The sequence below is a fragment of the Notolabrus celidotus genome, chromosome 8, assembly GCF_009762535.1.
Source record: "Notolabrus celidotus isolate fNotCel1 chromosome 8, fNotCel1.pri, whole genome shotgun sequence".
In the NCBI taxonomy this organism is placed as follows: Eukaryota; Metazoa; Chordata; class Actinopteri; order Labriformes; family Labridae; genus Notolabrus; species Notolabrus celidotus.
In genome coordinates this window covers 26281804-26307324 of record NC_048279.1, presented here as the reverse complement: position 1 = coordinate 26307324, position 25521 = coordinate 26281804, and the positions used below count along the sequence as shown (strand labels likewise).

Here is a 25521-nt window from a genome sequence, read left to right as displayed (position 1 = left end):
ATGAATATCTTCAAGTGACAGTGCAGAGTAAGCTGTGACAGCATGCGCCCACTCGGTGTACATGTGTCATCATCATTAAATCTTTAAAACAATGACAGTTACTGAAACAAGTTTTCAGACACTCAAACTTTTCTTTTGATGTATGACACGTTTTTTCCTTTTTTTCCTCCTTGGAGTCTTTCAACTGATATGAAAATGAAAATCATGACTTTGATATTATATTGCATCTGATGGGAATCACAACTCTATCCTTTCAACAGTCACACAAATATGGGGCTGGGTTTAGCTGCATCACCTCTGTGTCTGCTCCCCTCTGCTCTGAGTATTTCTACAAACTTTGTGCGCCTTTGAGCTCCATGCTGCGTCAGAAAGGAAGACGTGGATGTATGTTTTTGTTTTGGCAGCATTCACACCTGCTACCAGTAACCTGCTAGACTGCCTCAGGCAAAACTGAGCTGTGGGACCCTCCTGACACCACTTTCCCACTGTTCTTTGAATTCTGAACAATCATGGACCCTCCAAATAACAGTCAAGCACAGCCTGAAGCTCCACCACCCTTTGCTTGAATATTTTGGTTTGTTTTGTGTCAACTTTTTGATGATACTTTTATTTACTCTGGAGTATGCTGATATAAGCACAACACACAGTATCCTAAAGTAATGAAGTGTCATCTAAAGACGTTTTCAGTTATACATGGCCCATCTTGAGGCCCCTGTCTGTTTAAAATGAAGAGGCTTGGGGCCATGTACAACACCTCAGTCACAAACGCAGGTGCACTCTGTGAATGCGCCTAAAATAATGTGGTGTTATTCCCATTGTGCCATCAACTGAGCTACAACAGACACAAAAAAAGCTTTTAACATAGAGACAGAGGGAGGGTAGAGTTGGTGATGTTTCAACTTTTTCTAACTTCCTGCTGGGGCTACCTGTGTGACCACAACAATCTCACCACAATCCAGGAGCTGATTTTACTGATATCTGAGTTTTCTTCAGACTGATCTTGAACAGCTGTGAGTTCTTGTTATCAGTCTAGACAGTAGAAAACATTTCTAATATTAGCTGGCACTGCTAACTTTTAAAAGTTGTATGTTGCAGTTACTTTGAAAGTTGAATAGTTGATAGCCGAGGCCTGGGGTGACCAGACTGATAGGATTTAAGGGGGCTTGGGGCTACAGCGGCTGCATCATGCATCATGCTGCTGATTCAGATAGACAACACTGACTTTGCAACAGCTCGCTGTCAGAAAGTGCTTTTATTCTCAAAGAGATGAGGGAGGCAGCGTGCTGAGGTCAGGTTAGTGGTTGACTGGGGGAGTTCTGAAAAGGTTTGGTTTTGCGTTTTGGATTTAATTTCCAGCAGCCTGATGCACCAGCTGTGCGTAAGTTGTGTCCTAAGTTAGGGTGTAAAGTCCTCACTAAACCATACATCGAAACTAGTTAGTTTGTAACTTAAGTCGTGTCATTGTTTGGTTTCACCGCGGATACATAAGATTCATCTTAACTAGTAGACCCTAACGTTCAAACTAACAAAAACATTGTTGTAGATATGACGTTTACATTTCAAGCAGCCAATCAGAGGAAAGTACAAATGTTGATGCTTTGTTATCTTTCGTGCATAATCTACTCGGAACTGACCCAACAGCTGAAACAAACTAAAGTAAGGTGATAACTATAGCCTAAATCCTTAATCTGCAGTGTCTATAATAACAGTGACATTGAGTGGTAAAATGATCAACTGCAACATCTGTTAATACTCAGGAGCGCAAATCTTGGTCATCATATTTTTCCAAAGAATGTAATCTCTTGAGCATTTCGAGTTGCCGACGTAATAAAGCTGAGAGAACCATCTGTATCTCCTCATCCTCCAAATCATCTCACTTTTCAAAGCAAAACGCCATGGCAGCAGGTATACTCTACAGAGGACTTTACACCTACTTGGAGCCAAGTGTAAGAATTACGTTGTAACTTAGGCTGACGTTGGAATTATCTCAGCTGGTGCAATGCACAAAACGTTCGTAGAGTGTAAACTCCATCCTAAATGAGAAATTGCATTCAAATTAGACTATGTTTGAACCTATACCCAGTTGGTGCAACATGCTGCTGGACCATATTGTTGGTAATATAAGTCAGAACAGACAATTGCACACGTCACAAACTAACTACCACACAAACCCTGCAAACCTAAAAACATTTGTATCCCAAAGAAATGCAGAATAAGCGTACACATTCATGCTTCCCTGTATGCAGCTTCAAATAGCAATGAACAGTTCAAAAGTTGAAATACAGCAAATACAAAGTTTTCATCAAACTGATTTTAACAAAGTAAAAGATTTTCATAAGCGTACCAACGAGCAGAGCTTCTCTCTCAGACTGGACAGGACTCTGTGGACTCTTCTCTGTAGGACCTTCTTTCTCCTGACTGCAGGATACCACTGTGCAGACTGTGGCTTCCTGTAACACACAAACATACACACACACACACACACACACACACACACACACACACACACACACACACACACACACACACACACACACACACACACACACACACACACACACACACACACACACACACACACACACACACACACACGAACACAGTTACCTTAAACACATCTGCTACAAGACACTACTTTTGATAAGAAGTAAACACGCAAAACTTTGGCTTATAGATACAGACAAGAAGTACAAACATAAATGAGAACAAACACATCAGATAGTTTCACCACCAACGCTTTCATAAAGACAGACAATTAAGTTAAGGATGATGAGCAGAAGGAGAACTTTCAGCCAGCAGCTATAGTTCTGATGTGTGAATTATTAATTTACACCAAAACAAAAGAGAGACAAGTGTAGGAAGAGGACGTAGATAGAGAGGAAATGATCAAGCTGTTGGTTTCAGATCTCTGACAGTTGGCAGAAGAGTTTTTGTCTGTGTGTCGTCCTGCATGGAGTTGTGTGTACTTCTTCCTCTTATATTGTTTGAAGCCTGGTGGCCTTCTTCTGTTTTTAATCTATCCATTACACCCTGCCAGTGTGGGTCAGGGTGTGTGGGTGTGTAGACATTCGCACATGTGCGAGCCATTGTGATTTTATGACTCCTTTATTTCCTAGCCTAGTTGTGTCAGTGGTGATTTACTCGATGACGAATGTGGTGGCAGAGAATTGAATCGGCCTGTAATGATCTGTCATGTCACTGAAGAGGTTAGAGAGGGAAGTCAGAGGAGGAAGGAGAGGAAATGAGGGAGGAATGAGGACACAACAAAAGGTAGAGAGGAGTGTGGAGGGTTAGATCTGTTTTGTTTGCACTTACACTGGCTTGATTAGCGCTCTCCTCAATGCCTCCGTCATCCTGCTTCGACTTCTCCAGCTGGGCCGCGTTGGAAACATGTGAAGAGAGAACAGAAGAGAAACAAGATAAGTGCTAATGTAGACAGACGGGGAGTGTGGTTGGGCACAGCATGATGTGCAAAACATGCGACTACAAGTGTGGAGTATTTTTAGAATTATGTCAAGAACTGTGCCAGTTTGGAGCAAACAAGCACAGCAGATACACTCAACTCTGGTTGGGGGAAATTCATTATTTTGAGCAAACATTTGCACTCAAAGGTTCACTCATAAATCTATAATAATTTGACATTTTATTAGATTGCCTAATAAATATTCAGATCACTCAATTTCTTGTTTTGGGACTTAACTCAATGCAGGAGGCACGATAACTCTTTTACATCACCTTCTTTATACAGGATGCTTTTTGGAAATTGTTTGCTGACACTTCACCTAGAGGATCTGTGGATGTGCAAGAAAATCTGTATAAGCCTGATCCTTGAATTGTAAATGCTGAATCTTTCTCCAAAGGTTCAGTCAAGTCTGTCTTTGTGCATCCATCCCTCCGAGAGACAAATGGTCTAATGAAATATTTACCATCCATAAATATCAAATCCTCTGTTCTGCTCGACACTTTCTGTACTCTACAAGGGAGCACCTGCAGGAGGAACGTTGTTAGAAATAGGTAATGAAATGAATAGAAAGCTGAGCCATGTATAGTTGACCTATGATAGCTGGAAGGATTGTAGTGGTGTTGACAATAAACTGCAGAAATTGAGGAGTGATGAGATGATATTTTAAACCCCCTGGTCTGAGTCTTCAGGTGGATGCAGGAGCTGAGGTTTGAGTGCGACACTTATGCAAGGCAGAGGTAGAGACCGGAAATCTTACAGCTTAAATAGACTGCCAAACTGGGAGGACATGTTTGCCGTGTGATTGTGGGAATAAGGTATGTTAAGTGTGGAATCACTGCAGCTCACAGGCTTCATTCCATTTTGGAAAGCATTGCATTCATTTCAAAATATTTCAACACAAATAATGCCTAACACTCCTTGTTGCTCATTAAGCATCGACTCCTTTTGACTCATTTTTGGGGGTTTCTGACTTTTTGTTGGACAACACAAGCAACTTTTAAGTAACACTTAAAGCTGCTGTTGATAGTCGTGATATAAACATCAGTCGGAGAGAGATTTTGAATGTCAACACTATCCCTCCCCAACAGATTTCCTCTCACTCACCTACCCCTCCCCTCTCTGCTCCCGTAGCCCCGCCCACACATCGTGGGGGGGAGTAGCTCTGATTGGTCCGTGATAACGGGGAAGAGAGGAATAATAACATTGCTTGATACAAAGGCATAGGAAAACGCAGAGATTTCGCCATGATGTCAAATTACTTCACTTACAGGTGAGTAGCCACGGGTATTTTTTTTTAAATTTTCTTTTTTTTTTTTAAACCTTTTCTCCAAACCCAGCAGAAAAAAAGTACAGTTTTTTTTACATCATTCCTACCAACAGCAGCTTTAAGGCTCGAGTAAACTTTGCCTTTTTCAAACTGCTTGCAAAAATCTAATATTTGGCACATTCAGATCTAGTTTAGAAAGTGTGTACAGAAAAACAAGCACAGATAACGTGATTTTCTGCAGTTCGGATCCAAGCCAAATTTGGTGACGCCCATTAACATCAAATCTAGTTGGACAGGAGTGCATGCAAGCCTTTCACCAATCAATAGCCAACAATCAACAGATCAACTCAATAATAAAAATAATGACTAGTGGCAGCAAATACATATTTATAGTGACTGGTTAAGGCCTTTGTTGTGGTCATTAATAAGGCTAACAGCCTCAGTGATCTCGTATAAATCCAGTAATGTGTGTGGACAGCAGAGCAGTGATTGGACCAGTAAAGGAGAACTGATGACACAAAGAAGTCCTCAACATGACAAACCACTCACAGAGACGACCAATCTTCAGAGAAACCAACACCCAAACATTGATTCCTCTCTCTCCCTTTAATGAGACTGCTTCTCATGATTCATGACGTGGACAGATTTAATTAGCATTTCCCCCTCAGCTCCCAGTCACAGGGACACACTTCTTATCACACTCATCGCCATTAACTCGCTATCGATGACTCTGCTACTACAGCAAATCTGGAGGACGACACATGTTATAATTACTTATTCACCTCTGTGTTATGCGGAAATCAACGTGTTAATCTCAGAGCAGATAGGCGACACCTGAACACCTCTCTGTGTGGACTGAGAGCTTCTGTTTTTGCTATTACTCAATTTAAAAAGAGGATAAACCTGAGTCTCTTTTTAATGAAAGCCCACTCTCTCATTATACAGAGCCAGAAGGAACATTAACAAACATTAGAGTATGAACACTGGGAGTACAGGACAGCACCTGAAATATTAGCAGTATGTGTATCAGAGAAAAATTACCCTTCAAAGTTTAAATTGTTTGATGAGATTGTTTCTCTTATAGGACAATAGTTAACCCAAAGCTAATATAAAATGTGTGTTTGTTTGGAAGAAGAGTAAATTGATGATGATGAAATGATTGCTCCTACATGTGATTCCAGTGCATATTCAGCCAAAAGAACCCAAATGTTCAGGAATGAGAGCTGAGGTTTTGCTTGTAGTCCATCTCACATTAAATCTCAGCAGCAAACAAGGAAACAATTAGACTGCGGCACAACACGCTTCAAATGTTTCTAGTTAAGTAAATAAATTGATGTCATGTGGTGTTTGTTATCTTATTTTGGTGAGAACACGGAGTTACAGAGGAGGGGACACAATAACATCCTGTTCGATAGAGGAGCACAGATGTGAAGAAAATTAATATAGTGTGTCGGAATGCAGAAGTTTTGTAATAGATGTGTTTTTAAGATATTTTAAAGAATATGTTACAGTAATAACTGCATTATTCTCTGGTACAATAAGACACGATAGTCATACATTGCCTATTGTTATGAGGCTTAATGGACATGAGCAGAAATGAATGTTAAGAAGCGGTTCAGGCTGATCTGAGGAACCCTGAATCTTCTCCTGGAAGGTGAAAGCTGAAACTCTGGGTGAAGATGCATGAGACCAGACGCTTTTGTCTGTGCCTGTCTAAGAACAGTCTGCTCACAGATAGCTTGGAGGGATGAGTGTTTTTTTTAACTCTGTAGCAGATGGGTCATCTGTGATATTAGCTGAACAGACAAGTGACCATACAAGGCTTTTATGCCATATCTAACAATACTTTCTAAAACAGTGGAGTAAATAATAACATTAACTTCTGCTAAACTCTATAGGCTGCGTAAGGAATATGTTCGCTGTTGCAGTCTGGAGCAGAGACTCTCAACAAGGGTCCTCCATCTGAAAGTAGTATCAATATGAACCCTGAGGTACTTTTATGAGTCAACCTTGGAGATGGGTTCATCATGGATGACCGCTGGCTGACTGACACTTGACATGAAGCTTGGATTGAATTAAATGGGAAGACGGAGTCCCATAATGACTTAGTGAAAGAGTAAATGAATAATGCAACAACTTGGAAGTACTGAGAGGAATATGCAGTTAAATCTCATCTCTTTACTGATCCTTTTTTGTGCATGTGTGAGTAGTATTCTGTCATGAATAAGTCCCATCATGCTTTCTTTTAACAGATACAAATCTCACTCACTGTTGATGTGTGCTGTGTTAAATGTAAACACATACAGTTTAGGTAGTGTGCTGTTATCCCTTGGTCTCACACCTAGATGTGCCTGCTGTAACAGGCACTACAGAGAATTGTCCATCTTTGTGCTGAAGGTCGGTTTTGTTTCTGTTGGTCACACAAAGGATTCACTTTTATTTTCAGACTTTAACACAGCCTGATAAAATTCTATGAGCTTTAAACATCACATTTTAGAAGAATGGTCTGAAGACTGATTAAACATAGACCGGAATTATAATTGAACAATCAAAGGTGTTTTTGTAAATGGACTGATAGCTTCAGTTGTACAAATATAGCTTCAAATATTTAGATATTTGGACATTTAAATAAAGTAAAGCTAACACAGTAGTTTAAGCTTTGTGTGAGGCTGATATGTTGTGTGTACGCTTTTTAAGGATTTGCATGAACAAACCTTGAAGGACACTACAAAACATGGTACGAGCTTTCTCCACACAGCAGACACCAAAAAGTCCTTCAGATTATAGTTACTGGAACATGTCTATTATGAGTTGTTATTACTGAACATGTACGAAGGCTGAATGAAGGACAAACACAAGCTTGATCACTCCATCACCTATTTCAGCTTAAAAGCTCCACTGTTCACTTTATGAAGGGGAAATGAGAAATGAAAGCAAGGATTATAATATGAAGAAATAAGAAGAATAAAGCTCCCTGTGAGGAAAATGAGAATACTAGGACACTGACTGAAGTCAGAAATTGCCCACACTGTGGTGGGCTGCTCCCTGCAGTGTTACTATTATAACGATGCATCATAACAGCTACTTTAGGATATTCAAAGAGCTTATAAATGAGTTTTAAAGTAGCTCAAACTACTTAATCATCATCTTAACCCAAAACCTCACATTAAAGACATCACATTTTTTCTTTTTGTTTGCTGATGATAAATTTCTCAATATATTTCATGAGTAAGAACTCAGCTTGAAGTCATTTCTTTCTTATTAAAATGTAAATTAGATGGCAGTGTTCACACAAACAAAGAGAGTAACTCAGAAATGAACTTTCATAGAAAAATAAACAACAGAAACCTGGCAGATTCTCTCCTTCGTTTCATCAGCACTTGACAGATGTGTGTTCTCTGTATTCTCTAACCTGCATTTCTTGTGTGTCTTGCAGATTCTGGAGTCCCTCCTTCAGGGTCTGGACTTGCTTCTCCAGCAGCTGTTTGTCCTCCAGACTTTTCTCCAGTTCGGCCTCTCGCTGCTTCATTTCTTCTCTCATTTTTAACAGTTGCTGCACAGAAAAAAGGAGAACAGAAAGTCATTAATGCTGCGGGGAAGCAAGTGTGACGATACAAGTAAAACTCAGAGCAGAAACACAATCAGGCATTTTTCCATTCATATTTTGCATGCAAACCCTACAATGGTAATTAGCACTTCAGCTCAATACAAGGCAGCAATTAGACACTGGTGTGAATTATGTCTACAAAACACATTTTATCAAGGGTAAAAGTTTGTGCTATTAGTTTCTAGCTCAAATTATTCTATTATAGGTGCCCTGAAGGCGTAATATGCCAATTGCTTTGCTTGTAAACACTCCAAAAGACAAATTGAATAAAGAGGAAACACTCATTTAGATGACAAGAGAAGACAAAACCTCTGATAGCTAAGTGGTATTTATCTCAGAATTGTCTTCTGAAGTTTATGCTAACACAGATGAAAAGATTCCCCTCCTGCTGCGGTAATTTCAACAAACTGAGGATCCACAAGACACAGAGGGGGTCTTTGCAGGCTGGGATTTTTGACTGGAAAGCTTCGCTTTAAGCACTTCTATTCACAAACGAGATATGAATGCAGTTAAATGCTGATACTATTTGTGTTTTGGACTGTGATAAGGTGAGATATCACCTTCAATGTCTTCTAAATTATTTGATCTATTCAGCTCATCTTTTGATAAACACATCATGAGATGTAAGCCGGAGAGGTAATTAGTCTGCAGGCAGAAATGAACGGCAGAGACTTAATGGATTCTCTTCTCCTGAGCGTAAATCGATCATATTTTCTATTAGCTTTGAGGGCTACCTGAGTGAGGCCACTTTACTATTTCCAGAATGAGTCACCTGAGCGGTTCCTGGGTACTCATAGTGTATTAAATGTGTTTTTTAAATGTGAAAGGTCATCCTGTTGCCTAAATATGTAGCAGTTATGAAAACAATGTAGCTTAAATGCACTGATGTTGGCATATGGATTACTGGATTACTGACCAGTAGACATGGAGTTATTGTTGATGCTAATGCCTTATTTTTGCTATTTCGCAATTAATACATAGTGGTTTGGTTGATAAAGTTGTAAAGATAGTGGAAGAGGTAATTCTTGCCTTTATTGATAGGACAGCTGTAGATAGACAGTAAATGTGGGGAATAGAGGAGGGGAAGACATGCAGCAAATGGTCGTGGCCAGGAATTGAACCAGCGACCTCTGCCACGAGGACTTAAGCCTCTGTATGTGGGGCGTTCAGACTGCTAGGCCACCAGCACCCTGAAGATGTTGTTTTAATACATTCAGTTTTTGGTCAGATAAGTAAGAAATTATAATTTGTGCATTTGACTTTTTTCTTGAAAACACACACTTCAACTGACCACTCAAACCAAATTTCCAGTATCCCATGAAAGAAAAGGAAATATAGTTTCAACTCTACATATAATTAAATTCAAAGCTCTAAAATAACAGCAACATGCACCTTACACTGAATAATGTTTCTCGACTGAGGTTTCCTCTGGTCAAACTTCTGACCAACAGCTAAATACTAAGTGGAATAAAGGCAAACTATGTCAACCTGAGTAACAGCACATACTAGTATTTTATTACATGTGACTTTTCTATGATTTACCAGGAATCAGTGAGTTCCTCAGCAGCCTTTTTCATACTGAAAGTCTGCAGCAGTGCCCAAACACAGCTCCACCGTCATCACGCCTTTGTACTTTCACACTGATCCCACAACTACGTCATCTCACATTGTGTTACAGTGTTGTGGAAGCAGTAGAGGTAAACACACAGCGGGAGCTCCATACATATACACACAAACACAGCCCTGCCTGCTCGCAGTGATGCAATCTCTCCCTTTTAATGCCTCTGCTTCTACCTCTGATGCTGGCACAGCAGTGAGAGCAGAAAAACTTGGTCCCACTATCACACCTTTGCATCATTCATGTTGAAGGAGAGTCGTTACTGGGAGGTTAATATTGTGCTTCTATTGGTCAATATGAAAAGGGCTTGAGTCTGATGTTGTTCTTCACAACAACTTGTTTTGAGGTGGTAATTGTTATACTGTTTCAACTTAAATCCTAAACACATTTCATCAGACTTTTTTCATGTGATTTTTATTATCAAATTGAAGCTCTGCTTCCTGTTTTTCTTTTGTAGTCAGTCATGAAAGTTTGTTTTTGTCTTGACAATTCCTACTGGATTGGGGCAATGATGGGTCTTTCCATATTGCCAGTTCAAGACAGGATGTGAATGCCCCTATAACATCTCACCTTCAATAAGAATGTCGCAGAGTGGTTATGGTGTTATAGGGGTGAGATGGGATCACATTGAGGGCAGAGCAGTGCTGTGCGTGTATGCACTGTCTGATTGTGTGTGTAGGTTGAGCTCCTGCTGTGTGTTTACCTCCCCTGCTCCTGCAAAGCTGTAACACAAGTCAAATCACACACTGAGACATCAATCTTATGTCGTGATCATCATTCGATATGAAAGACCAAAGGCGTAACAACAGTGGAGCTGTGTTACGGCGCTGTTGCCAACTCAGAATATTAAAAGGTCTTTCGGTAACATATATTTTATGGTTCTAACCCTGAAAGACTCAAACACAACCACACACAGAAGCAAACTAACGAAGGATATTTATGACATATTTTCAAAGGAAGAAAGAACATCCAATACTTTTCTTAATATCTCTCAAATAAATTATTCTGAGTTGGTTTTAACTGCCTTGGGTTTTATCCAAGAGGTACAAATGTTCACGACTGTCGAATACCAAGGAAACCTTTTACAAAGGTGAATCAGTTGTCCTTTAACGAGACCAAACCTCGAAATATTATTCCTCAGCAGCTCTTCAGAAAACACCAACAGCTGCTTCAGACAGCTGTACTCCTCTACTTGTTCCCACGTAGCTGTGTTTGAGAGTGCTGGTTCATGAATAAAAGATTGACTAAGTGGGAAATGTAATGGGTTAACCTGAACGACCTTGTTCTTAGAAAGAACCTGGAGCAGAACCGTAACAAAAAAAGGGATTAGACTCTTTGTTGGATACAGGAGAGGGAAAGAGTGACTTTACGCTTCATATAAAATACCTTCTGCATGCCCTGCAGAGCCTGCTGCAGGAAGCTGAGCTGCTGAGAGTGTGTGTTGTCCTCCTCGCTCCTCATTGGTTGGTTCTTGCCCTGCTCCTGTTTGAGCAGCTCCACCTCGTTCCTGTAGGCGTCCAGCTGACAGCGCAGGGAGTCGTTCTCCTCCTTTAAGGCTTCTATTTGAGAAACAGCTGCAGGTTTAAACAAAGTGCAGAGATCAGTATTTAATATGGTGATTATGTAAAACACTGCAACGTTGTTCAATTTACACCTCATTGCCACAAAATTTTATCATTCCCTCACTTATAGTTTCTATGTGTTGTTCTTGTGGATTTTTGTCTTTTTGAACTTACTCAGACTTTATCCCACCTCATTTCAATTTGTACATCAGACTTTTTAAATACTGATTGGATGGCAGATTGGTGATTTGACTGAGAGCAGGCACAAGGAGTTTTAGAGTGGTTTCATAGCGTTATGTATCTGCTAAGAGCAGAGTTCAGACATCTCATGAACACAAAACAACAGATGTCCTCTCAATAGATTTCCAGTGATTCAGATTTATCGCCTGTCCTGCAGGAATTTTACAGAGAGTATTACACCTCCTGAAAAAAGACAATTTAAGAGGAACAGCTGAATAAAAAAAAAGAGAAACTACTCAAAGCAATTAAAACAATAAAACAATTAAAATCAGTAAAACAAATAAAACAATGAGTGAATAAAAGAAAACCATGAATAAAAGTAGATTAAAAATAAGTGTAACATCATGGATAAAACAATATTACAGGAAGGACTTTCTATAAAAAATGTTTTCAGCTGTGATTTAAAAGGAGATACTGATGCAGCTTGCCTGAGATCCTCAAGCAGGTCATTCCACAGTCGTGGAGCCTGCACAGCAAACACTCGGTCACCCTTAGATTTTAACTTTGTGACAGGAACTTTAAGGAAGTTCCTGCCTGAGGATCTGAGGCTGCGCCCGGGCTGGTAGGGTGACAGCAAATCACAGATATATTCAGGGGCCAGGCCGTGAAGTGCTTTAAAAGTGATAAGTAAAACCTTAAAATCTATTCTAAAAGCAATGGGTATTGGGTCATTAAAACAGGAGTAATGTGCTCTCTCTTCTTGTAGGCTGTTCCTGGATGAAATGACATGCAACCACTCATATAACCACTGGAGCAGTGGACCCAAGGCTGGCGGTGCTAGCTCTGCTACTGTTAGTCACACTCAGTAAACCAAATTGACATTGTTGACTTGCAGATTCTGTGACCCCATGTTTAGCCACGTTAAAGCTATTAACTCTTATTGCAATACATCAGTTTTATGCTTTGTATTGGAACAATGTTAAATTCTATCATCCTTGTCAGATAAATAAATACAGCAATTATAGTGCCATGTTTGATTAAAAAGTTAGTCAACAATGATCTTTATGGTCATGTGCAATGCAAAATCAAGAACAAAGCAATAAAGTTTCCTCAGATGCAAAGTGAAAACAAGTAAGACTTGTAATCATAGCAAAAAGCAATGTACGTATTAGAGAGTCCCGGACGTCTCTGTGGTGAAGTTTGAAGAAAATAAGTGAAATAGCATTTTACTACAGAATGAGAAAAGCACTCCAGCGGGTCACTCAACACAAGCTTCCTTCCCAAATGTGAACAAATGAACACAAACTAGTTCTCCTCCGAATACAAAATAGCCCTCTTCTGAATAAAAAAAAACAAACCCTGCATTTTAACTATCAAGAGTAGCCCAGGCAAAATACATTAAACATATAAAAAATACCTCATATGTAACAAGAAATCTTCTCCTTTGGCAGAAAGAGCAGCATTAAAATAACATCCCATTACCTATGTAGAGGATGATAATACTTTCAACCTCTGTAAGAAATTATGCAAACACAGCTACTTCTGGGGGAGAAGGGTGCAATGATAACCATCTGAATACCGTATTTGGATGTTCAATCAGAGCCGGATAGTCAGACAACTTAAGTGTATCAACAGAGTTCTGAAAGCTGTGATAATCCTAGAGTGCTTCTGTTCTGGACATTTGACCTGACCTATCGAGCACAGAGAGGAGACAGAGGGAGTTATTACTGTATGAAAGCCACTCAGCTGCAGACATGTCCAGTGTTATCAGCTCAGCCCTCCTCCTGTGGCCTGAGAGGAAGCTCTTTGGGGAAAGTTTAATACACTGACTGGACGGGGAAGATAAGCCCCATCCTGCGCGACTCTGCAAGTGTTTAGTGTTACGTTTTTGTCTGGGCGTTCACTAGTGCTGTGTGCAGTCTGTCATGAAGGACCATTGGCTGTGTTAATGAACTCTTACTCAGTGTGTGTGTGTGTGTTGACGCTGTATTTGTGTGTACTTCTCTGCCAGCAAAATGAAAGTTTGAGGTGAGAGGAATATTGATCTAAGAGCCTCATCAGCTCAGTGTGAGGAGATGTTGACCACTTGGCCAGATTCTGAGTAATTCCCCTTCTCTTACATCACAGGTAGAGCTATCGACCCCAAGATATCCTCCAGCCTGCACGCACACACAGACCCTCACACACACCTACACACATACAGTCATGCACACAGGCGTTCTTTTTGTACTCTGTTCTGTACATGAGTCAGACGTGGAGCATCGATTCACCTCTTTAAGAGGCTGCAGTCATAACACCTGTGTTTGGAGATGAAAAGTTGGTGTGTAAATATCGTGCTGCTTAAAGGTTAGTGAGTAGAGACGGAGTAACAGTCAGCCTGTTAACACTGATACCATGATGTGTCACATTAACACCTGTCACCTTGGTCCACCCTACAGCAGTGAGTGAAATGACAGGTCTTTGACAGCACTGCTAATTGCTGACAGCTAAATAGCAAGGTTGCCAAAGAGGAGGGGGCTGAGCTGACAACAGCATTTACATATATTTGCATGCTGATGAGAGAAACTGTCATATCAGCAAGCGGAAAAGATCAGAATGATTAAAAAACAGGAAGGAAGAAAACATGAAGGGAGCAAAACAACAAACAAACAAACACAGGAAGAGGGATGACCCAACATGTGGCGGTCATGTTGCCTTATGTTGCCCCGGTGACTACTTTAGACTTCTGGGTAATTGTAATAGGGGTGCAGAGATTAGCAGCAGCAGTTAGTTTTTGTTGCTTCAGCAAACACAGAAACGCTTCTTCAGGAGAAAACTCCAGATTATGGTACTCTAGTTCTACCAGGAGCAGAGATTAGGCAAGTAAGTGTGGACACATTAACACACATGTACACACACTTAATGAGTATTGTGTACATCCACTAGAGGCTGGTGTTGATGTCATGTTGTAGTTGTGTTCTTCATCCACTCAGTGGAGCATGTATGTTGTCAGCATGTTGATGTTCTTTCATGTGTTTCTTATTCATGGAGAGTTGTCGTTGGTTGTTGGACGGTTAAAGGATGATTACTGTCAGTTTAGCTGTCTCTCTCTCTGCGTTCATCTGGAGACTTTGATCATCCCTTCATCCTTTCATGTTGACAGAAATGCTGATCTGTGAATAAAGCCTCATGTGAATACCTGAGTCCTCTGAGTCTTTGCTGTCAGGCATGTCCTCCATGTCATCGTCAGACATCTCCATCTCCTCCTCTCTCCTGATGCCCATCAGCTGCTCGTTGTGCATGTTTCTGACCTCCTGAAATACACAATAGAAAAGAGGGGCGTGTCAGAGCTGCAAAGAATCATGGGTAATGCATCTTTTAGCAGGCGCTATCAGGAGAAAGAGCACCGATTTGATATCACTGTTAATGTTGAGCATTAGCTGTGGGGAACCCTTAGAACAGATCAGATTAGAACAAAGATGAAGAGTTTAGTCTCTGGCAGAGTGACTGAGCAGATTGTGGCACAAAAACAGACAGATCACAGTTTTAAGACTTGTGTGTACTTGTTACTCAAAAAAATAAAAAGACACTCATGAAGCTTCAATACAAAAGGAAGTGTGTGACACTTTGACAACCACAGCTCCTGTCACCGCAACTTGAGAAGATGCTGATGTACCACGACAAAGCATGAAATCAGCCTTAGTGCTTACTATTGCTATTTTACATTTATGTTTTTGTTTGCACAGAAACCAACAGCCTTCCCTTTAAAATACTGGCTTCCTCTTCTTCATTTCAGCCTCACAGATGAAACCTCTAATGACTACATCCATCTGGAGACCAGTTACCAGAAGCAGCTTTTAAAGTGGCTAAAAGCTTCAGGTCAGTCCAGTGAATCTAACCAGCTCTAAATGAGACCTAACCTTCCAGGTGTGTGCGAAGAGAAAAGCAAAACAAGAAAAGGAAAATCCTTTTGAAACATTTCACACAGCAGGCACCCCATGCTTTCAAACCCCTGTTTCACTGAAGTGAGTATATGTATGAGCGACAGCTGTAAACAATATTTCCATGAAAAGAGAGCGGTTTGAAGCTGATAGAGCAGGAGAATAGAGTCTATATGCTGTGAAGAGACAGACTGAAGCCACTTTTCTACATAAGACGGTTAAAAGTGAAGGAATAATGTTGGTGCATTGTTTGTGGACCATTTTTTGGGGGGGTCAGGGTCAGACGTGGGTAAACATGAGAAGCTTATAGAAATGGGCAAAACAAACAATAACAGGGAACTGGGATGAATACATTTTAATGAATGGGTATGTATTAAACAATCATAACAGTAATTAACCATTATCTACTTCAACTACAGATATACAGTAAGATCCGGTAAAGAACTTCTACAGTGAATTGAATTGTTGGCAAATATTGAATTAATCGAAGACAACTCTGACAATAAATGAAATAGCTTGGCAACTTTTTAGGGAGAAAACAAAAAATTTAAGGTTAACACCAATACATTTTTTTTCACAATTTCCTTTTCTGAATCTAATTGAGGGAACAACTTTTTCACAAGTGAGGAAAATAAATATCTGATTGACAAGAAATAAAAATAACCCAAAGTCACAGCCTTGAGTGAAGTTAATCCAGATCTAAATCCTTACATCAGACAGGGAAACTATGAATAACAAAAGATGCAGCCACTTCAAATTAGATTACATTACTTATTTTTTATATTACTATATAGAATAAGTCTCCATTTATCACTATTAAAAAAATCAAATGTTGGTCAAGTATACTGGAATAAGAAAATCCTGCATTGAAAAAATGCCCTGTAATAATCTGCAACCACCTAAACAACCTGCAACAAAGCTTTACTTATATGTTTCACACACCTGCTGATCTTCTTAAATCTGCTATGGGAAAACAAAAGCTGAACATGTGGTTAGCAATCTTACTCCACAAAGCTAGACTAGCGTAACGCTGAACCACACGTAACTTGTATAAACAACACTAGTGGTGATCTATATATTAAAAAATGTACGTAAGCAAGCGGAAAATCTCTCATAAAACAGCTGAAGTGAGCAAAAAGCAGCCCAAGAGTAAATAAACTTGAAACCATCTGATGGCAACATCAGACTGAGCCCACAGCAGAGGTCAAACTGGTACTCTACACAACACAAGCACACACAACCATCTGGTGTGTCTGGAGCTGAGGGGGCACACATAGGCTACAGTAGAGTAACACACACACAACCCATAAAAACAGTGATAGAGGGAGGCAGCTGTTGTTGGACTCTGCCTGGGAGCGGCAGCTTCTCAACACAGCTCGGCACCGCTCCGTATTTCAGCTCCAGGCTGAAGAATCAAACTGAATTTACAATGACTGAGAGTGGCTGCCTGTTTGATGGTAAACAACCCCCGAGCAATTTCACTTTTCTCTCTAATGCCCTGTACCACTGACCAGTGACTGCATGCACTACACACTACAGGTCTACTTTAATGGAAAAGCAGACCTTCATTGGGCAGCATTTTGGATTTTGGATTGAAATACCAAAATAATCACATCCTGTGTTAAATGCTTCTCAGATTAGCCCCCACTTCTAGCTCGAGTAGCTCTTATGACACAATAATGAAGGCAGAAGTTTCCAGCTTTTGCACTTTATCAGGCCTGTAATGAATGACAGAGAGCAGAAGCAAACAAATCACGGATGATAAAATTTGAGCATCAAGAAAGCCAAGACTCCAAAGTATTTACTCAGTAGTTGTTGGTGATCAATGCTCTGAGGCAACATCTGTATCAAGTTAGCAGATACAAGATCCAAACAGTACGATCATGTTCCTCTGTTACTTCATACAATGATACAACATGGTTTATCATAGCTGCTCTATGTGGAGTTGGAGAATGTTTTCTGGCCCTTCACAGTAAAGGCATCTGAAACATCAGCAAAACAAAACAACAATGACAGACACAGCTGCTTCTCCCCCCACCCACACATCCAAAAGTAATGGAGCAACTTGAAATTATATTTGGAGTCTTGTTTCTGGTTCAGTTGAGCATGAATCCTAAAGTTTCCTGTCAGAGCGTTTTCAGGGAGAAGTGATGCCTGCTGCTGCTTCAGCTTCTGCAAGAAGTGATGCTTAGAGCAGTGAGAGAGAACCAAACAAGTTTTAGTTTGTAAAACCAAAACCATGAGCCAACAAGTGATCCATCAAAGTAAGGGGGGTTTGCAGAGTACGGTGATTGTCACGATGTACCAACTCCCTCACATACATCCCACGGTTTGATCCACTGGGAAGATGAAGAAGTTGTTGTGGTAGCTGTTAAGCAAAAACACATAGTTTTCTAAGCTACAAGAAAACACTCCATTAGGGTTCACTTTTTTTTTTGCCAGGTGAGCTTTAAATTCCTCCCTGTGTACAAGCTTACTTTCACTGACTGCTGGTGATGTATGTTGTGTCAATTGGAATAAACTAACATATTTTTCCAGAAAATTGTTTTTCTGAATGAGAAAATATTCTCCACCCACAGTTCTCTCTTTCACTTGCATCTATGCGCATGCTGTACTCCCTGGTGTATGCAGTGAGCATATACACCATGCTATGAGAGCATGATATCCCAGAGGTCTGATGAAAACACTCTCTAATCCACATAATATATCTTAATACTTCCCGCTGCAGTGTACATACAGACCAGAGTGTTTCCCACATGATCCTTAAGAGACCCTCGAGGTCTGAGTGAGGGAGACAGCAATACAAAAAGGGTCTCTGCTGACGTCATACAACCCGGCATGTACTCAAGCACTGCTCACAAACATGTATCACTCAGTCTCCTTCTTACTTATCAAATGCATGTTAAAAACCTCAACACAAGCTATTAAGAGCATGGTACATTCAAAGACACAGCGGCTAAAAAGATGGATACAGTTTGGATTAATCTTTGCACTATGTTCTACATTAATATTACAGCAACAATATCAGTCTGGCAACACCTACCTTTATCAAGAAGTTTTGAACAAGTTGATTTCTGCTCGTGATGTGAGATTCTGTTATATAAGTGTGTGGGTGCATGTCTGAATTTGCCTATAAATTATGGTTTGAACTGCTGTATTTATACTGAGAAACTTACCAACCAGATCTGATCATGTATGGACCTTTAGACCGGGACTACACCTCACTCCAAACCTCCATTATTTTACAAAGAGAGAAAATGGTAAGCAAACACTGGATGAAAACTGATTATTAGTTTAAAAACAAACTTTTTTTTAACTTTAAAATGTTGCCCGCTTAATTTTCAACTACAAAATATATATTTCAAAAAGTGCTTGTGCAGTTCATAAGTTTGTACATACTTTTGTTCTGGATACCCTTAGAGATGGAAAACTCACCCAGCAGCTAGCATCCAACTCACTGAGAGGCACTTTAAATACTTACTGTAGTAAGGTTTCTGCTCTGGAGACTTAAGATTTCACTCTTTTTTCCCTCACTTGTTCAAATTGGAGTTTCATAAGGCAATCCCCTAAATATCAGTCAAAAATATTGACAACTTTACAATCTGTATAGAGGGAGACATGCATTGTAGAAAGCTGAGTATAGTTTGATTTGCCATAAATCACTTGGACATCAGAATGAAATCAAGGTTTACTGACCTCTGCTTGCTTGCGCCACATGTCCAGGTTCTTGCGCTGAGCTTTGGAGAAATGGTCCCATGCCTTTTGTTTGGAAGCAGCTTGGAATACAGACACAATCTGTTCGACTGTGGCGGGATGCAGGGAGGGACCAGAGACCATTCAGAGACAGAGACAGAGAGAGAGAGAGAGGACAGGTGGGAAGGAGCAGAGGAGTGAGAAAGTGGAGTCAACTATGGATGCAAAGAACTGTGTGTGTGTGTGTGTGTGTGTGTGTGTGTGTGTGTGTGTGAGTGTGTGAGTGTGTGAGTGTGTGTGTGTGTGTGTGTGTGTGTGTGTGTGTGTGTGTGTGTGTGTGTGTGTGTGTGTGTGTGTGTGTGTGTGTGTGTGTGTCTTTACACCTGAATGTTTAAGGGTGTGCGCTACATACCTGTTGATACCAGTGCATCATCTTGTGGATATTTTGTCAGACGGTTCTCACGTATGCAAAACTTGAAACAATCACTCATCTTCTTTGCAGACCAACTATAAATGTTATGTTTCATTCATGCTGAAGCACAATTGGCTCTAGTGAAGTGATAAATCTTTGTCTAGAAAGAAAGAAATCAACAACTTGAGGACAGACTGTGATGAAGCTTTGCACAAACATAAATAGTCCTCATGGGATGAATCCTAAAGACATGGTGATCCTTCCAATTCTCTTGTTGCATCATGAAATTGACATTTGTGGTTTATGTAAAATATTTTGTCAACTTTTGCATGAATGTTCATATACTTTACCTGTCAGAAAAAATAGAAATACCCATCGGTCTTATGTCTTTAGTTCTCAAACCCTCACTTGTTTAAATCATGAGCAATACTTTTGTCTTTTCATCAGCTTCATGTGAACCTTTAGTAGCAAATAACACATGGACATAAGCTGTGTATACAGTCAGACTCACATGGCTGCAGCTTTGTCTTGTTAAATATTTGTTTAAAAAGGACATTTTGCTAAGCAACTTGCAGCTTCCAAAAATAACCCACTTGAAGTATGTCACTGTTGACTGCTCAGCAGCTCCACAGCAGCAGAGGGAAAATTGCCCAAGGACACCTTTTTAAAAGTAGCCCAGTGTTCCCGACGTACTTTCCTACAGTAGATTGCTCTATTATTTTAAAAAGGATCAGCTTTAAGATTCAGGCCTCAGTAGTTTGAGCTGAAGAGTAACAGTGGAGAAAATGAACACTGGATTGGGCTTCTAACAATGGACTGTTTGGACCTATGTATGATGTCAGCTGCTCTGAGTTCGAATGGTCTGTCTTTACTCATCTTACCTTTATTGTATTGATCCAATCCTCCCCTCCCCTAAAATGTCTGTATCTGTTGACATGTAGGTGGTCATGGAGAAGTGTATGGGTGGTCTGTGTATCCCAGAGGTCCCTAATGAACACAGGCTGGAGTTGATATGACCACCAGCTAAGTGTGTGTGTTTTCAGAGTGCTGAGAGACAGAGCAGCATGGGGATCGATAACCCTTTCCCAGCACCCTGTGATTTGACAGAGCAGATCGATGGAGGAGTCAGAGAAGAGAGGAAAGGGCACAGACAGACCTGCAGGACTTTGAGTCTGTGTGCAAGTCTTTCTATCTATCCATCTATAGGCAAAATATTTTATTTGACTTACGTAAACAGACCTTTCAGGTGTTATATATCAACAGGGACAGACGTGTGTGAATGGAAACTTAATGGTAGACAGGCTTAATGTATTTTGTCGTAAAAGAAAGTTGTTTCTAAGCTCTGCTTGTTAAACCTTGTAACATGAAGCCAGCCTCTGTGTAATGTAAGAAACATGTTTAGCAGTGTGAGAGAAAAGAAAGGTCATGAATAGAGGAGTGTGGGTGTGAGGTGGGAGTATAGAGGATGGTACACAATGACAGCAAGTCTGCCTCATTCTGTCTGTCTTAAAGTCATATGTACAAACACATAACCACCCACATTCACCTTGTAGCTCTTCTTCATGTAACATTCACCTATTAAATCATATGAGAAAGAGAAACAAGGATGTTCACTTTGTGCTGGAGGATGTTTACATTGTGTTTAGCATTGCATGTGGTGTGGTATGTGGAGACAAAGAGCCTCAGGCGTCGGTGGAAACCAGCAGCTGCACAGAAAAGCTGCATGTTTTACCTTTGGATGTACGTTGACTTAAAGCATGTATTTTACTGTATATGTCTGCCCTCCAGTGTGTTCATGCGATAAATGGTTTGGCTACTTACTGTATTTGTCTGAAGGCAACATGAATAATATTCCACTGCAATTTTTAGCATCATTCCATGAATGTTTTGAGTACTTGTTTCATTGTTAGGAGAAAAACAAACTCACCTTTAAGCTATCCGCTAAAAATAAACTAGCATGAAAAAAGACGGCTTCTTTGTCCTTGTATTTAATAACCTTAAGATCCATTATGTTCCATGTTTATATAAGGACTTAAACTGAGTACACATCCTCTGTACATGATGTTATACTTACCTTTGTTCAGCAACAAGTTCTCCGGATATGAAAAGTCTTGACCAGAATCTAAACTGTCGTTGTGAATGCTCGGCTGTTTCCTGCCTTCTCACCTACATTATGTCTATGTTTGTCTGGTCCTTTGACATGGACTTCAGACCTAGCCAACAGCATTTAATCCTCCTGCACATTAACTTCACAAAAACATATTCTAGAGCAACTTTTCAACAAGTTACCCATTCCCAGTGTGTGTGATTGAGAACATATGACTCACATTGACCCAGTATGCCAGCCAGAGCGGTCTTGAACTTGTCTTTGGCCTCCTCCATCTCCTTCTCGTGCTGACTCTTCTCGCCGCTCAGCCGGCGGATGTGGCCGTTGGACGACTGGATCATGGAGTAGAAGTTGTTGGCGTTCCTGCGGTTGACTTCGCCTCGTTCCAACCAGGTCAAGAGCACACGGACGGCTTCAGGAAACTTGCCGTCATCTGTTTAAGAGGTGTGAGCACAGAGAAAGGAAAAGTTAAATAAATGAATACATCCAAAAGATTCCCGGTAAAGTAAAGAGGGTGAACAAAGAAAAGGGCTGGAATAAAAATATTTCAAAACTTTGTCCAGTTAAAAACAGAAATCAAAGTCACTGCGAGACTGGGCTATTGATAGGATAGAGCCCTGTTACATAACATTTTAAATTGTATTAAGGCAAAAACCGCTGACTCAGGGTTTATTTAAGCAAGATGATATTGCAAAATGATTAAATGTTAGAACACAGTGGTCCAAAGGGAAGAAGGACAAGAGAACAAAAACACACTGGATAAAGGAAAATAAGTGAAGTGTCACTATCTTGGCAGCAAAGGAAAACTTCATAGAGCTCAATGACACATCAGAGAGATGGAGAGAGGAGGAAAAAGGAGTGGTCAGGGTAAACTATTCAGCTCCTGTCTTCAGAAGGACACAGTGAAGGGTGGGCTAAACCCCCCTCTTGGGGAACAATGGAGGCAAGAGTAAACCCTACATTTGCAGCAAATAGCCGGGATGTGTGTTTTTATGGCAGCAGCTTAAAGTCATTAGGAACAAACCCTTGGCTACCACAACACTCTTTAAAGTGGCTCTTTAGACCCGGGCCAAGGAAGAAAGAGCTGAGAAAGACTGGAGCAGATGGAGAAGAGGCTGAAAGTCAGAGCCATTTTGTTAATCGGCAGCAGTGACTGAGGCCTGGAAGTGTCATTGCTCATTAGTGGAACAAGTTCATTCAGCCAGAAACCTGAGGGAAAGCTGGGAAGAGGGGGAAAGAAAGTAGAAGATAAGAGAGAGCGTGTGCTGAGGGAAGAGTAAACTGATACAGAGTGTTTAACAGCCTCGGTGTAACCTCTCTGAAAAAACTAAATCCCTGAATTTGTTCAAACATCAGAGAACAGCTTTGTTATTTTTACCTGCTGCATTTTAAAACCATTCCCATGATGCCTCGGTTGTACAGTGTGTCTCCTTCTGTCACACAAACATACCAGCACAACTTGTTGTTACCTTGTTGCCCTGCATTGTCTCTTTGTCGTTTGAATACATACTTTGAATTTAACATCTGACGTAAAAGTCTGTGACAACTTGAATTTGATTTTGCAAATGTCCTTGTGATGACTAAAGAAAATGCTTCTCCCTCACCCAAGTAATGTTTCTGTTTGTATTTGCTGTATGTATTTCACCAGGTCCACTTACCTTTGATTTTGTCTCCTAACTGGCCGCACTCGTGCTCCGAGTAGTGGACGATGGGGGGAGGGGACGGCGGCCGGAGTCGATCCTCCTCCATCTTCCGTCGGTGCCTCTCCTCTCTGGCCATCATGCGCTGATGACACTCCCACTCATAGAGGTCGTCTCTGGCCTGGGCGAAGTCCACGTGGAGACGACCCGTGTCCTTTTTGTCCGTGCTGGAGCCCAGGCGGATACGATAACCTACGTGAGACAAAGATGGACAAAACAGGAAATACAATGAAGAAGTGGGAGATGACCAGCCAATAAAAAAATTAAGTAATCTGTCTGCTCACAGTATGCGCTTGTCTTGAGACCTATGTGCATGTTTTTATGGCTCTAGGGGTGGCTTCAGTCAGAGTTACTCAGCGCTGGATGGATTACCAAAAAATTAAGTACAGACATTCATGACCCCTGACATTTCCTCTATGACAAGCATGAGTATCATTTGTGACTTGAATCCAATGGTTACAATTCCATGACAATCGGCTTGACTTTTACTGCCACACCAATTATTCATATAAGGGTGAACTTTAAATCTGCTTAGCTTCAGTGTGTTTATCTTTCAAAGTTACCATCTTGTTATATTCATATTAGCATTTAGCTAACTGCATAGCTGTGCCAGAGTACATTCTCAACAGAACAGCTAACTTTGCTCAAACTCCTGAGTTTTGTTTTAAGATATTTGACAGAAAAAATAACCAAGAAGACAAAGAGAGACAGAAAGAGAGAGAGACACAGAGGGATATAGAGACAAAGAAACATGTGACAAAACCAACAAGTCAGTTTTAGACAGGGTTAGTCACAGTAACACCCCAAAGTAGTGTTCTCTAGCATTGAGAAACAAAGCCAGAGTAGAAGTGCAGACAAACTGCAGATCTTTCAGTGTCCACTTGAGGCTGTCTGCAAAAGCCCATGCATCCCCATTGAGCCCCATTTTAAAATGCTAATTTTAAGATAAATTTAATGTTTTTACAGACTGGTACGAAAAACTGATTTGGTCTATATACATAGCTCTCCTGTTTTATTTACTCTAGATAGGTTTAAAGCTAGAGTCACGGAAAACTAGCATGAATTTGAATGTAGCATTTCCTCAGGACTCCATCTAAACCCTCCCCCCCTTCCCCTCGGAGCTCCTCCAAAACAACGCCCCTGCTCACATGCACGAGCGCCGCTGGTTTGCGACCATATGATCGTGACTGATTCAAAACCAGTCCTCAGCACATTGTTTGTGTTTTGCACTACGCCAACTCATGTCTCACTCAGCGGTAAGAAAACACCAAAACATTATCATAGTGAAAGTTAAAAACTCAAACAAACATGAAATGTACGCGCATGAGGCGGGCAGAACGGCAGGACGGGATTTGATTGGTTTCATAATTTGGCTCCTGATGGCAGGGATTGGTTGGTGTTTTCCCAGGTTTACTCCGGCTGTAGATAGCAGCTTTTTTTCCACTCTTTTTTAAGAACACATTATGTATTGATTGCCATCGGGACATACAGATCATTTTAACCAGTATAACAAAAAGAGTATCTAAATCTGACTACCAACCCCAGCTTTAAAGTACAATAAAGGCTAGGAGTAATTCATACATTTACAGCTGAACTGACTGACAGATTGGTTATGTTGAGTCAACATTTCTACTATGATGAGTGCCATCATTGAGCTTCAAAATGTCTCTTCAGAAATCATTGGGTGACATCACTGAGACTGCAACAGACTATACGACAACGCCCAAATACTCTTCATTTCTGACAGCTGTCAGCTTCACACTCACATCTGAAAGTCACTCTTCCATCAAACAATGCAAAGTATTTGGCACATACTCCCTATGACTATGTCAGAAGTGTTAAATCTTTTAGTGTTCATGAAGGATAACGAGTAACATCATGCGTCTGTTGAATGGGAAACAAAAAACATGCCCGGAGGTGTGCGCTTGATTTCTAGAAACGCAGCGAGAAAATGGGGGTGAGTAACAAAAATAAGGTATTTTTGAATTTTCC

At 40.6% G+C, this 25521-nt stretch overlaps 1 protein-coding gene across 4 annotated transcripts in view; it reads right to left on the bottom strand.

The window, feature by feature from the left end:
• Positions 1 to 25521, bottom strand: part of LOC117817552 (ecto-NOX disulfide-thiol exchanger 2-like) — a 151223-nt gene that overhangs the window by 6621 nt on the left and 119081 nt on the right. For 2 of the 4 annotated variants that reach the window (XM_034690291.1, XM_034690293.1), the window contains 8 exons: positions 23488 to 23721; positions 22050 to 22262; positions 19314 to 19420; positions 14876 to 14990; positions 11342 to 11529; positions 8143 to 8283; positions 3316 to 3390; positions 2345 to 2450 (listed from right to left, as the gene is read on the bottom strand). In XM_034690291.1, the coding sequence (XP_034546182.1) occupies positions 2345 to 2450; positions 3316 to 3390; positions 8143 to 8283; positions 11342 to 11529; positions 14876 to 14990; positions 19314 to 19420; positions 22050 to 22262; positions 23488 to 23721 (1179 nt within the window). The remainder of the gene's footprint in view (positions 1 to 2344; positions 2451 to 3315; positions 3391 to 8142; positions 8284 to 11341; positions 11530 to 14875; positions 14991 to 19313; positions 19421 to 22049; positions 22263 to 23487; positions 23722 to 25521) is intronic. The other 2 variants (XM_034690292.1, XM_034690294.1) reach the window with 1 other exon arrangement.